Genomic DNA, 13,847 nt, shown 5'->3' on the forward strand with positions numbered 1-13,847 from the left:
CACGTTTGCCATCCTCAGGTGACTTTCTCAAAAAGCAGGTGGACTGCGGGCACGCAGCTGCTCACTCTGCATGCGTATTCAGTACGAAACAACTAAATAAATAAATATAAAGTCACGAGAAATCTTCTCAAACGCTTCAGTAGCGTGTCTTTTGTCACATTTATTTAAAAAAAATCACTACAATCATCAACATTACAAGGTTATCATTTGATTTATACATTATTGGAACATTCCAGCAAAGAAGAAAATCCTTTCAAAATCTGTTTCAGGAATTCATTTTAAAATGTGAAACTTATATTTGGCTTCTTGTTTTTTTTTCTCACAGAGTTACACATTTCCAGTGATTATTTCTTTTAAATATTGGAGACATTTTATCACAAAATTTTAGTAATGTACCCTTTTACATAAAGTACTGCATCAGTGCAAGAAGAAAACAGAAAAACAACTAAATTTACTTTTAATTAGCTGCTAGCTTTGCCGCTAATTAATGAAAAACACTTGAAATACATCAGTGTGTGTGTAATTAATTAACATGATTTATGAAGTTCACTTTTTCATTGATTTAAATTATGGAGATGTCACAGTACTTCAATAATAGCCTAATTATGCAATGCTTGTGTAAATATTACACATGGAAGGATGGATGGGTGGGAAAAAAATATCTTACATAAATTTTTATTTTACTTTCTCCGACCTGTAACATTTTGAAGACTAATTCTAAGTGTTTATCCAGCTTTTATGGCAAAGATAGAACATTTCTCAAACTCATAAAATAAAGACTGTTTGGATCAATAGAAGAAATGTTAAAATGGTTATTTGTCTTCCCACATTTCAGAAGAAAAAAACTTACCGTCAGCATACCATTAACACACCATCCTCTCAGTGAAAATATGTATTTTTTTGTATTTTACAGGAAGCCACACAATGAATCCTAAGTAACATAAAGTCTCCTGGCAAGCATGCTTAAATAATTAACACAGGAATCATCTTTATGAATAAGTCATTGCCTGACTGTAATTGGATGCCAAGTGATAATTCCTGGCAGAAGTCACTCTCGTGTCACAGATAATAAAAGTGACACAAGAGGCAACAGAACAAAGTGAATTAATATCTGCTTTGGTTTAATCTACTTCAGTCATTGTTTTGGTGTTTTATCATGCGCCGGATGCTTGTTTATCCACCAGAACCAAAGCAGTGTGATTAAATGACACAACCTGAAACCAGCTCGGCAGCCGTGGGTGAATCCAACATTTGCCTCTCTCCTTCCGCTGTGTTGCGTGTCAGTCAGCGGTCCGGTAAAAGATGTGTTTATCAATTCAGCGGCGAAGGCTGGGGAATCAAAAAGGGAGCAGATGTTTGCAGCTGCACACCAGATTACGGGGTGGAGTGGATGGCGGGGGAGCAGGCCCGGTTTTGGAGCTCGGCGAGGGTTACAGGGGGGTTACGGCGGGCTGGGGTGGCGGCGGGAGAGGTAGGGTGGGGAGTTATGACTTAAAGAAGCCTTTCCTCTGATGTGTCTGCCAGCACGCACCCCAAGCAAATACAATCACAAGAGTCGCTGGTTCTGCTAGCTGAACTAATGAGGGCCTGCACGTTGAGGGCAGGGGCTTTGATGTTCTGGGTAGCTGGCTCCTTGTGTTTTCTCTCCCGCTCTCCTTCTCTGCCTGTCCCACATCAAAAAATGCAAGGGGAGTTGAGAAGCAGATGTTTTGAGGCACATTTTTATACACAGTACAGTTCATTCACCCCATCTCAGTAACTCTGTTTGTCCACTGCTGCTGCATCACCACGGCATGAAGGGCAAGAAGACCTATTCCCCCCACATCTTCATATCCAACTAAACACTCTAAATCGCCTTACTTTATACATATAATCATCGTGTCAGTCAAGGCGGGTGACTTTTATCTCTCCTGACTTCCTCGCTGTGCCTGCCTCTCTTTAATTTCAGCCCAATCTGGATGTCATTACTCAAGGGGGTGCGGGGGGTGTGGCTATAGGGGAGGGGGGCAGCCTATCTGTTGCTATGCATGTGTCTCTGCAACGACGACGAGGGGGAGAATGGGGAGGAAAGAAAAAGTCCACCCAACCTCTGTCTCACACATGGGAGAAACAGTGACAGGAAATTCCCTTATGCAGCAGCTCCAGGGTGAAATGATAAAGGAATGAAGAAATGCAAACCAGAAATCCAGGCCTTTATCATTCCAAGCCATTTGCAGTCTCCTGCTTATACCTTCCCTGCGTAACCCCTCCACAACTCCCTCAAAAAAAAAAAAAAAAAAGATATAAAAGGGGGAGAGCAGTCAACTCAGCCACTGGCACTGTCATTCCTCTGGAGTCGAGGGATATTTACCAAAGTCCCTACAAACAAAACTTAATTGGCATTAAATCCTATGTGGCAGAAAGGCTTTTCCCAGCAGGCTGAGCACAAAGACAGTTTGGATTATCTAAGATATCCAGGAATGCAGTCATCATAAATCAAGTCCTGTGGCGACATTAGCATTTTGCTACATCCACAGTTCGTGCACGCGCGCATGGTTTTGATTGTGCCGTGTGTATGTGCTTCGACATACACACGTCTTATCCGCCTAGATGCGTCCGTTTCTATACGCGTGTTTATATTTTTCGCTAGTCTGTCCCCTCAGCAACAGCCATGGAGCGTCCCGGGCAGCGAGTGGTTCAACAAGTTACATCCTTGGCTATGAACTCTGGACAGATGATCCCCTCAGATCCTCACGCAGCAAAAGACTGGTATAATCACCACCAACTCTCTGCTCCTTCTCGATGCGGCTCTCCAGTAATAAAAGTTATACTTTAGGGAAACAATATCCTGCGGCTATAAAATGTCCTTCTCTCAGCGTGGAGTGGCCATAAAAAAGCCTCTCACCTCCCAAATCTGCAGTGCATCAAGCTTATCCCCACATTTACACAGTATTAAACACAGACGTGCACGTGCTCAGGCCAACACACACAACCCCGAGCATCACTTCAGGACTAAAGTAGGCCCATCTCTCACTTTGACATGTGGTACATGTGGGAAGAATCTAAAGAGCCCTTAAACAAGTGAAACAGAGAAACCAGGATTATAGTATGATATAAAAGAAAGCCGACACACATCACATTGTAGATATACCAAATGGAGACATATTTGCGTCATATCAATCAGAATTAACATTAATTGTTTTTCTAAACCGACGTATCGACTCCTATATATTGACTTTTTGGGAGTGCAAAGATATTGGGGAAACATTTACACAGTGCTGTAAAAAGGTTTTCCCCCTGCACAAATGTTCCTGATGATCAAAAACTATTATCAGACAAAGATAATCAGAGTAAAGCCAGAGCAAAATGCACATTTTCCACCATTGTTACATCATTGAATTTACTCTGATTAAACCACATTTGAAGGAAAGCTCAGCTCAGTTCCACTAGCCAAGCTAGGTCTGATTATTACCAGACCTGTACAATCAAGAAATCACTTAAACAGTACCTGTCTGATGACACGAAGCAAGCGAAAAGATTAAAAAAAAGAGAAACATCTAAAGACATTAAACAACAGATAAAAAGTAGAGTTATTGGTATTTATCAGTTTTTAAAGGGTTACATATTCCTTGCTAAAGCTTTGGCATTCTAATGAATCACAGTGAGAGCCATTATCCACAAATTGAGAAAACATGGAACGGTGGTGAACTCTCCTAGGAGGGGCTAACCAACAACAACAAAAAAACTATTAATAACTCGTCCGGGAGGTCACAAAATAACCCAGAACCATATGTAATGATATGCATCTGACATTTGCCAAAACAACAACAACAACAAAAAACATTTAAATTATTCCCAAGATTTTTGTGTGAAACTTTCGTGGGCTGACGAGACAACAGGCAAACTCTCTGAAAGGTGCGCGTCCCATTAAAACTGACATAAGACCAACATTTCAGGAAAACAAGTACCATACCAAAAGTCAAACATAGCGGTGAACAGATACACAGTCTCTCTACCCTCCCAAAACCTCCGCCAGATATTGAGATTTTTAAATGGCCTAGTCAAAGTCTGGAACTCAATCTGACTGAATTTCTGTGTTGTCAACTTGAATGAATCATTCATGCATAAGAAAATTAAAGCAATTCTGCAAAGAGAAGCGGGCTGAACTCCTTTTATTGTGACATAAAAAAAAAAAATCAGTGGCAGTTATCAAGACTGTTTGGCGAAAGTTTCATTTGTGAACTAGTTATTAAATTCATCCCTTAAAGAATGAATTCATCATTGATAACTGATAATTATGTTTTTGCTTCTTGGCATCTTTGTCTGACAACACATTTGTATTATGATCTGAAGCATCTGTAAAGAGGAAGACTCTTTTTCACAGCAGCAATTTTTCCCAACAATCTTTGCTGGACTCTCTGCGAAAGACATTTAAACATTTTATGTTGGTTCTGGAGAGCGTCCAAAACAAACACCCCATTAGCATTTGACTGATTTTAATTTTAATTGTGATTAATTTAAATGAATTTGGTCCAACCGATGTAATGCACATGGACACCTTAAATTTGACCTTTCACCTACAAGAGCTGCTTTCCTCCAGATCCATCGGATGCCCTTGTTGGACCATAGATGTAGTCTAAGCAAACTCATTCTTGCAGTTGACCTCCTGAAGCCTCCAAACTGTGAGGATTTTAATGATATTAATGGTTTGATATGATCAAGTTGTTCATCTAAATGTCAAACAGTCCTGGTAAGGCTCCATGTAACTTAGGCTGGAAAAAAGGTGTAATTAAAATTGATCATTTTATTCCTTAAGTTAGAAAGCCCAATGATGTTGGAAATAATGCAAGGTTAGTCACAACTTTTAATTCTAACTAATGAATGAAACCTTATGTTAAGGTTTTTTTTTATTATTCTTCAATGTAACGTTGACATGTTTTAGAAAAATAGTAAACTGAAAACAGACTCAGTTATGGGTTATAGCTGAAGTGATAATTTGTTGATATTTTGTGAACAAAATGTCAACAAGTGTTGGAGTGTTAAAATAAGGAACAGGTTTTATAAAAACAGTATTAATCAACTTTTTAACAGTTATCCCAGGTGCACATCCGATTGGTCAATCTGTCCCTTGTGACGTCTCCTACCCTGAAAGTTTGAGCTCCCCAGTGAACTGCAGGAAGGAAGACTTGCTCGATCGAGTCAGAGCAGAGTCATCACTCATTACAGATCCGGTTGTGCCAAATACTGTATTTTAGTTCGCATGGTAAGCTGTGCAACATTTCTCTCTTTTTTTTTGGTTTTTTTTTTTGTAAATCTGTTCAAGATTTAAATTTCCCTCCACTCACCTTGGATGTGTGTTCAAGGCATCCAATAACCTGGGGCAAAGCAGCCAGCATGAGAGTTTCAGAATGACATCCCAGCTAAAACCAAAGCAATTTCCCAGTCAGCCCACCTGAAATATGGCAGTGAGCGAATAAGCAAAACTCTTGGACATTTTGAGCTATTGTAGTGTCTTTGTTTTTATGTTTGTTTTGTGTGACTGATATTTAGATTAAAGGTTAATTCTATGGTGTATTAGTGCTTGATTGTATTCATTTAGTGTTGATTCCTAGTAAAGAACTGATAATTGCATACGTAGATGTCTTCTTGTGACTTTGATTGACTGATGCTGATCACTCAATGGAAGGATCAAGAGTTTGTCCCTAATCCCTGATTTTAAGATAACGAGACTGTTTTTGAACCACTGTATTGGAATTGTGGCTGAGATTTCTTTTAATACGGAAAGATAAAAATAAGAGCTAACTAAATTGTATCATGTAGCACTGTGTGAGTGGTGGAATCAAAAATATCCATGATTAGTATATACTGAACGGATTATAAGATGCTAAGATCCCGAAACCTTATATTCATCTTTCAGATAATGTTGGCAGTTCCCTTTTCTGTCATTCGCTAAAACCAACATTAAACACTCTGAGACAATAATCATATTAACAAATGGTGCATTTACAAATATACACTCACGCAATAAAATACAGAGCTACTGTACAACAAGACGAATAAGAAAGCAAAGACTGAGACTTTAGCGCTCCTCTGCTGTTTCTCCAGTTTTCTGTGGGGTAGAAATACTGGAGTGTGGGCCCTCTTCATGGCTGAGAGGGTAGCGTCTAAACAGGCCATGGCAAGACAAATGACATGAGTCACCTCTTCAATCTCTGACTTGGCATTTTGGGATCACAGCAGCTATGCAGAGAAAATAGATCCCAGATGATGGACTTAAAAAAACACACACGCAAAATGAGGGGGATAAACAGATTCTCAAGAGTAGTTGCACAAAGAGCAAAACAAAAGCTGGATCTACTTGCACACATTCACCCACTCTGTGAGGCGACACTCCTCGCACAGAACGTAGCAGCACCAGTGAAATCGACAATTGCAACGCTCGCTGCGAGTCTGCCGGAGGATGTTGTGCCCGCGGCCGCAGCACAGCGAGCTGCAGCTGTCTGTGCTGTAGCTCGTTTTGTTGCAGATGCGTCCCTGCGTACCTGGAGAATCTATCGACGCATCGCGCTCGCAGAAATCGGGCGACTTCTCAAAATACACCAGCTCCCTGGACATGCTTCTGCGGCGCCCTCCGCTGAATCCCCCAGCGCTTCTGCGGGCGCTGTTCTCTGTTCGAGGGTTGAAGACGCCATTGTTTTTGTTCTGGGAGTTGACGAAGATGGCCGACAAGAACTTTTCCTTGAGCAGAGATCCAACAACGCGGAACTCTGGAGAAACGTACCAGCAGGTCTTGAACTGACAGCTCCCTGATGTGCCGTGACATTTGCACTTCCTTGTCATGTTGTCAGTCACTATCTGGAAAGAAAGATGAATTATTTCAACGAAATTAAGAGCAACGGGCACCATGTTTATACAGTGTCTTTCTAAAATATTGCTACTCTGCATCCATATAGCTTATCGGAATGTGCTACGCAGCTCAAAATGGCGCACAATTCAAATGGAAGGAGAACAATACATGGTTTCTAAATGCACACAAAAACTTGAAAAGTGTGGCCTGGATTTGTAGTAACCCCTTGACCCCTTGAGTCAATACCTTTGTAGAGTGAAATGAGACCAGCTCTTATTTGGATTTAGGTTTAAAAATTGACTGGACCATTTAAGCTCATGGATATGCTTTGGCATAATCAATCCATTGTAGCTCAGCCTGAATGTTTAGGGTGGTTATCCTCTGGGAAGATGAACCTCCATTTCAATCTCAAGTCTTGCAGATTTTTAACAGGGTTTTTTTAAGGAATTGTGCTTCATTTAGTTCCAGAGATTTTTCGTGCTAACAGTGTTGTTTTTAGCCCACATGTACACAACATTTTTCAATTTTCCTCTCATTTGACCAGAACACCTTATTGGAAAATGTTTTGGTGGATTCTAAATGACTTGCATCAAACTTTGAACATGATTTCTTTACGCTGCTTTTCCATCAATTCTTGCCTTGCAAACACATGACGAAATAGTTGTAATCTAGACAGATTCTCCCACCTGAGCTGTGGACCTCGGCATCTCCTCCAGAGGGTACCATTCACTTCTTGACTGCTCCCCTCATTACTGCTCTTCCTTCCTGCCTGTACCATACTCCATTTGTTTTTTTGATAGCCAGTCAAACTGTGCTCTGTGAGATGCCAAAATCACAACTTAACTTTAGATTTCTGCACAACTTTATCCCTGATCTGTCTGGTGTGTTTCTTAATACCACGGTCACTAATTTGACTGGATTTTACTTATCAAAGTAAAGTTCTTTTGAGAAAAAGTTTGGAAAAATAATACACATTTGTCCTTCCGTTTGAAAAGTATGTATTGCTTCATGTTAGATTGTCACATAAAATCATCACATTGAAGAGTGGGAGTTGAGCGAGGCAAAATGTGAAAAAGTTCAAGGGCTACGACTGCTGGTATGAATAAGCACATGACTCACCTGTCGCCCTACGCGGTTGTTATGTATCCTCATGCGCGCATAGATGTCCCTTGGAGAGCCACGGGAATCAAGCCAGTCTCTTGAAAAACGGTCCCCAAACCGCAAGTCATGACTGCAGCCCCCCCACATCCAGGTGTCCTGCATAGAGCTTAAGTCATCTGATAAAGGCTTGAGCATGGCAGACGTGTGGGCAGAGTGTAGGTCGGGCGGTAGATTCCCATGGTGCCCATTTAGATCTGAGGGTAATGATTTGGTCATGCCGATGCCTACCCCGCCCTTCTGCAGAGTCTGCAGCTGCAGCTGTGTGAGTTTCAGCCGGATCTTGTCATCGTCCTGGCGACGTTTGGCCTCACAGCTGCACCCCCGCAGCTTGCCCATGCTGCAGGCAGAGGCCACAGAGTGAGCCACACCCGCTGCCAGCAAGGCCAGGGAGAAGGCACTCTCGCGAAAACCTGGGGTTCTCAATGAGAACACAGACACACACACACACACACACATACGCAAACACACAGATGAAATTGAGAAACAGTGTCAATCTAAATGTGTCGTTCACGTGTCAAAGCAACTCAAGACTCTGAGTTGCTTTGACACTTGTGTAAGCTCTGAACCTCTCACCCCTGCTGAGGATGGTGCTGTGGTGAGGCAGCTTCCCGAAGCTTTCCAGCGAGGAGCAGTTCCATCGCTGGTCGCGCAGCTGGTGCTGGCACTCGTGAATGGCCACCTGGATGCCCTGCAGGGCGGATGCCGTCACGTCGGGACTACGCATACACATCCGCATCTGACGTTTGCTGAGGCCTACCAGTCTCAGGCACACGGAGTGAGGGGTTAGAACTGGATCTCCTGCCACCTTCAGGCTAAGGATGTCATTACATAGCACCCTGCAGGGAAGAGAGAGGTTGGTGGGATTTGTCATCAGAGCTGGTCAGGAGTTCATCAGACAAATCCAGAGAATGTGGCAGTGGGAGGGTGATCTGAATACTAAGCAGGCTCTAAACAACAACAAAAAAAAAAACAGCAAAGATTTCAACTTGCTATTTTACAAAATGAAATACATTTATGGGATGTGTTGAATAAACTGTAGGAAACAGAACCATTTTATGTGCTTTGGTGTTAGTCGCTCTGTGTTAGTTGCAGCAGAAATATAGTTCTAGATAAACAACACAATTAAAAATAATCCAAAACAGATTAAACCACACGATAAGATTTATAATTGCACAGCTCAGACGTATAAACAGACTGCCAAACAATGATTCATGTTATTCTAATATTAGCCTGCAAAATCAAATCCAGATGTATCACCTTTTAAATGAATAGCTATAGTTTTATATATACATAATAAAGCAAACATACTAACATCCCGCAAAATCAAGTCCACTCTCCAGGAACTCTCAAGTGCACTTACGTTAACGCAGGTGACATAAGTGCTGTTGCCAAAATCAGGAATTGATTCCAACGGAGTTTGTTTGATAGCTCCATTTTGTTAAGCGTCTGTCGCGACGGGACATTAAAACTCTGATAATAAGCCACCTCTAGTTAAATAAGAATATTACAAAAAAAATAATTAAAAAAAAAATAGGTAGGGAAAATGCGTGGAGTATTATCGATGTGGCGCCAAACGAGCGAGTAGTGAAGACGGAGAAGAGACGAGCTCGGGGGCGAGAGAGTACACTGGAGGAGGGGGGGGGAGAAAGAGGGGTTAGGGGAGGGGAGTGGATGCCTCTACAGGCGACTGTTTGCAAAATATTAGCCAATATGATTGTCATACTGCTGGAGATAGCGGTCATTCTTGAGGGCGTAAACGAGATGTCTCCAAACTTTTACGCGCGGGCGCTCTCCAAGCAAAAGTGTCTGAAGCTTAATAAGAGCTTTCAGAATAATGTTTTTCTACATGATTTGGATTTAAAGTCAAATGTCCTACATTTGATTTTATGCTGATGTGGCAGAACAGGCCTCTCCTTTTCAATTAACAGAGATGGAAGATTTTAGTCTTAAAATGGTGTTATTTATTTTTATTTTTGGTTTGTTTTAATGAACGGGGGAGGGTAGAGCTGCTGCTCCTTCCACTGTACGACAGGGAGGCAGCAGCAGGCAAGCGGCTCTGCTCAGAGACCCTCCAACAATACTGATTTTAGTCATGCGACCCCCCCCCACCTCTCTCTCTCTCTCTCTCTCTCCATCCATACCTCCCACCTCCATCAGAGCGGCTGTTCCTCGTTGCTGGGCTTGAAACAACGTCCCTCTCGTCAATGCAGCCATCAGCTGTATAAGCATAGATGCACATGCATACATTTCAAGCGACAGATCGGACTCCTGTCAGCTTGCGGCGCACATATAAGAGGCTTAATCATTCACTAAAGTGTATTTGGAAGAGAGGAAATTTAGACTTTCTCAAGACATTTTTCTCAAAACGAAAAGCATAATCCAGTCTGCTAAGCATCAACACGCGGATCATTTGTGTTGATTTGGTATCAGTCGCTGTTCTGGCCTATCCAAATAGGGCATAATAAAGCGTGCACGCCAGCTACTTTCATAAAATTAAGTTAAAACCCCCCATCGAACACGGTTCGCTTAGTGACACCAATTCATCTAATCTCCTTCCATTCCCTAAGCTGCAGCAATGAAAAGTGCATTAGCATTCTGCCTTGGTGTGTATATCTAAGTGGCTTAAAAAGTGATTTGAAGTTGATTTGTATATAAAAGGCTCCCTTTATCCGGATTGAAGCTCTAATCTGCTCGGTGTCGCATGACTGCTCCAGGAAACCCCTTTGAGCACCTTCATATATATAAAGCTGGGGTATAAACGTGGGGATGGCTGTCATTAAAGCTTTTTTTTCTCTCTCTCTCTCCTTTACTACTTACCCACTTCCTTTTACTGTCATCCAAAGGTATGAGAGAAAATCGAAGAGAACGGAATAGAGAGAGAGAGAGAGCGCGAGAGAGAGAGAGAGAGAGAGAGAGAGAGAGAGAGAGATGATGCAGATCAGGATCAGTCAAACATGCAAATCAGCAGACACATGTCACAAAATGAAACATTCGTTTCAAATACGGTGTTTTGGGGACATTTAGACTCGCTCCAAGTCATGTAGTTTGATGGAGATGCCGCAAAGTGGCTCAAGCTGTGATTACACTGCGCTACTCATGCGTCGAGGGAGGTCTGCAAGCCAGATGTTAAGGCTGGTTCCTTCTTTTTTATATCCTTACTCGTCCCCCCTCTTACCCTGCTTCATCATGCATCAAACTTCTGATTGGAGGCCATATTTCATCTGTGCCGCGTTTGAAAAAATATTTAAGTAGCCCAGCAGGCAGTATGAGTAATAGGACAACCGTGAGGGTGTTACTGTTTCAATCAGCATTCACGTCGCCTTGTGCGCGCTCTTTAAGGAGAGGCGATGATAGTTTTATTGCCCCCCCATAAAAGGCACTTCCAGAAAAATATTAATTATGAGAGAAAAAAAAACCAATAAACCCGGACTTTTTAAGTCGGGAAGGAGAGGTGAAACCGTAGCTTCGTTGTGCCGGGTGCGTGTTTTAAAAGGACTGCAGAGAGGAGGAGATGCGGTTATAGGGGAGTAGGCAGCTCAAAGGGCAGTTTCAGATGGCTCATATTCCGCTGTAACTGTACAGCGCGGTGATAGCGGCAAAGCCGGAGCAGCAAAGCGGACGCACTCGCAGCATCTGCAGCATCAACACGTCAGACCGGGCACTTCCAGCGCGAGCGCGCGCAGTGCCATTCAGGAAACGCCGTGAGACGCACACTTTTCCAAGGGATGGCCGCGATATTTGACAAGTAATATGTGCAACACTGATGTGGACTTTTTTTTTCCTTTTCTCTTTTTTTTTAATTTTTTTTTTTTTACAAAAAATCTCCTCCTTTCTCTTCTCTGCTCAGTTGTGTTTCCTCATTCATTGTGCGCCCCTATGAAGAGCATTAACTATCCCTCCCTCCAATCCTATTGAAAAGGCAGCGAGGAAAAGAAAAAAAAACAGAGGGAGATGAGAGCAGCAAATCCCTTTTTTATTCCTCTCGTAGCGCTCAATAAGAGAAGAATGTGTTGCCTATCAGTCACCGAGGGGATCAAATCTTCGGGACTGTCCCACGCGTTCAGTGCGCCTCGCAAAGCATCACTGAGATAGACAGAGTGAAGAGGACATCAGTAGCAGCAGCAGCAGCAGCAGCATCCTGCCTGGACACTTCACATCATTCAGGGAACCTGTCTCCACTCAGGATCCATCTAAGTCAATTAGGACTGCCGGCATCTCTCAGATCTTCTCGTCGGTGAGCATGCGTGACTTTGCAAGCAGTTGTGCAGATAATTAAACAAACCGATTATTATTATTATTATTATTATTATTATTATTATTATTATTATTATTATCAAATGATGCTTTCTTGTTACGCTTGTGAATTTTGGCATTTCCCGTCCAGCATGTTTGAACCGAAGCCACGATGAGGAGTCTGGCTCTGCTGTTGGGAGTTAAAGCCGCCTGCATCCTCCTGGTGTCTTCGCTTTCCCGCACAGGGGCCGTGAACAACAGCGGCCGGTGGTGGTGAGTGCAGCAGACGGGGCATCCCCTCCTTCGGGTGGCTCAGCAGCCTCTGCAGCATCGCCGGGGCTGCCGTGCATCAACACTTTGCATGCGTTTTTTTTTTTTTACTTTCTTTTTACTGGGTTACCACAGTTCTCCGTTGCATGCTCGAGATAATCTGTTTGTGTTGGAACGGTTCACAACTTCTGTGGAGTTTTTTTTTTTTCTTTAAAAGAGACGAGAGAGAGAAATAGAGAGAGAAAGGGGAGAAACCGCATGGTAATACGACTTGTGGGATTTTAGATTTCTTTTCCAAATTGCTCCACTTCGGCTCAAAGATTCATCATTAAGATTTCATTTACAGTTCGTTAAATAAACAATTTAGATATAATAATTATAGCTTTACATTTCATTTGGAGTTAATTTATCCCCTTCCCTCATTTTCTGGCTCCGATTTTTTGCGAGAAAGTGTCTGACATTTTTTTCACCGCAATGTGGAATAAATTAAAAATGTATTTATTTCATAGCTGAGAGGAATCCTATATGAGGTCTTGTTCAGGGTCGTGTGTCTCCAAATTCCTCTGCCCATATAACTGCGACCTCAAACTAACACAGTGAGCCGCACTTTATTTTAAAGGCCTATATATAAAGATATATATATATATAAATTCCGATTTGCATGGTTTAGAGTACTTTCTTGCTTGACTAAAAAAAAAAGAAAACAAAAACAGCAATATGAAGGCTGGGCGTGTTGAAGTGGGCGATCTGACGAAAACATTTTTTGCGGCGTCATTAGATTAGTTGAGAATTCAAATATTTAAAATGCCAGCTGAACTCCAAGAAAAAAAAGAAGGAAATTGAAGCAATGGAAAGAGGAAAATATCTCTCCAAAATAGGGATTGTTATTATTATTTATGATCCCAGGCCTCACCGCACTACAGTGTAGGTCAGCCCCTCCGAGGAGGCCAAGACTCGCCCGATTTTTCTTTAACTTTCTCCCGGATGATAATGCTCATCAGGAGACATGATCATTACAGGGGTCCAAGATGGCAGACGTCACACATAATAAATAAATAAATAAATAAATAAATAAATAAATAAATAAATAAATAAATAAACTAACAGCAAAACAAGAGAAAGTTGAAAATTAGAATGCGCACTGAAACATCCAGAATGTTCCGACATTTGAGCACCAAAAGGGTTGAGGCGATGAGAGGCTGCTGCTCCGGGCTGAAACTGGCCCGAAACCGAGGAAACATTAGTGGCAAAATAGACCACAAATATTAAAAATTATACGATTAAAACGAACGGATAGATAGATAGATAGATAGATAGATAGATAGATAGATAGATAGATAGATAGATAGATAGATAG

At 41.9% G+C, this 13,847-nt stretch overlaps 2 protein-coding genes across 3 annotated transcripts in view; one reads left to right on the forward strand and one right to left on the reverse strand.

Moving 5' to 3' along the window:
- Positions 1-122: 122 nt before the first annotated feature.
- On the reverse strand, positions 123-9,591 carry wnt10b (wingless-type MMTV integration site family, member 10b). 2 transcript variants are annotated; one of them, XM_007556587.2, is made up of 5 exons: positions 9,348-9,591; positions 8,561-8,823; positions 8,216-8,397; positions 7,946-8,083; positions 123-6,834 (listed from the first exon to the last, which is right to left on the reverse strand). In XM_007556587.2, exons 1-5 carry the CDS (start codon positions 9,419-9,421, stop codon positions 6,334-6,336), a joined length of 1,158 nt encoding a protein of 385 aa, XP_007556649.1. In that variant the 5' UTR covers positions 9,422-9,591; the 3' UTR covers positions 123-6,333. The 2 variants fall into 2 exon arrangements, with proteins under 2 accessions (XP_007556649.1, XP_007556645.1); XM_007556583.2 differs by having other exon boundaries at positions 7,946-8,397.
- Positions 9,592-11,060: 1,469 nt separating this feature from the next.
- wnt1 (wingless-type MMTV integration site family, member 1) overlaps positions 11,061-13,847 on the forward strand; it is a 6,395-nt gene continuing 3,608 nt past the window's right edge. Inside the window, exons 1-2 of the mRNA XM_007556582.2 lie at positions 11,061-12,221; positions 12,372-12,493. Coding sequence (XP_007556644.1) covers positions 12,393-12,493 — 101 coding nt within the window. The 5' untranslated portion in view covers positions 11,061-12,221; positions 12,372-12,392. The remainder of the gene's footprint in view (positions 12,222-12,371; positions 12,494-13,847) is intronic.

Source organism: Poecilia formosa, unplaced genomic scaffold (assembly GCF_000485575.1).
Source record: "Poecilia formosa unplaced genomic scaffold, Poecilia_formosa-5.1.2 Scaffold80, whole genome shotgun sequence".
NCBI lineage: Eukaryota > Metazoa > Chordata > Actinopteri > Cyprinodontiformes > Poeciliidae > Poecilia > Poecilia formosa.

What these genes read in the sequence shown, in the direction of transcription:
- wnt10b (XM_007556583.2), bottom strand. Translation starts at nt 9,421, where the DNA reads ATGGAGCTATCAAACAAACTCCGTTGGAATCAATTCCTGATTTTGGCA. An exon ending in CTTATGTCACCTGCGTTAAC is followed by an intron (nt 8,824 to 9,347) that starts GTAAGTGCACTT and finishes TCTTCCCTGCAG; the next exon opens with GGTGCTATGTAATGACATCC. An exon ending in ACAACCGCGTAGGGCGACAG is followed by an intron (nt 6,835 to 7,945) that starts GTGAGTCATGTG and finishes CTTTCTTTCCAG; the next exon opens with ATAGTGACTGACAACATGAC.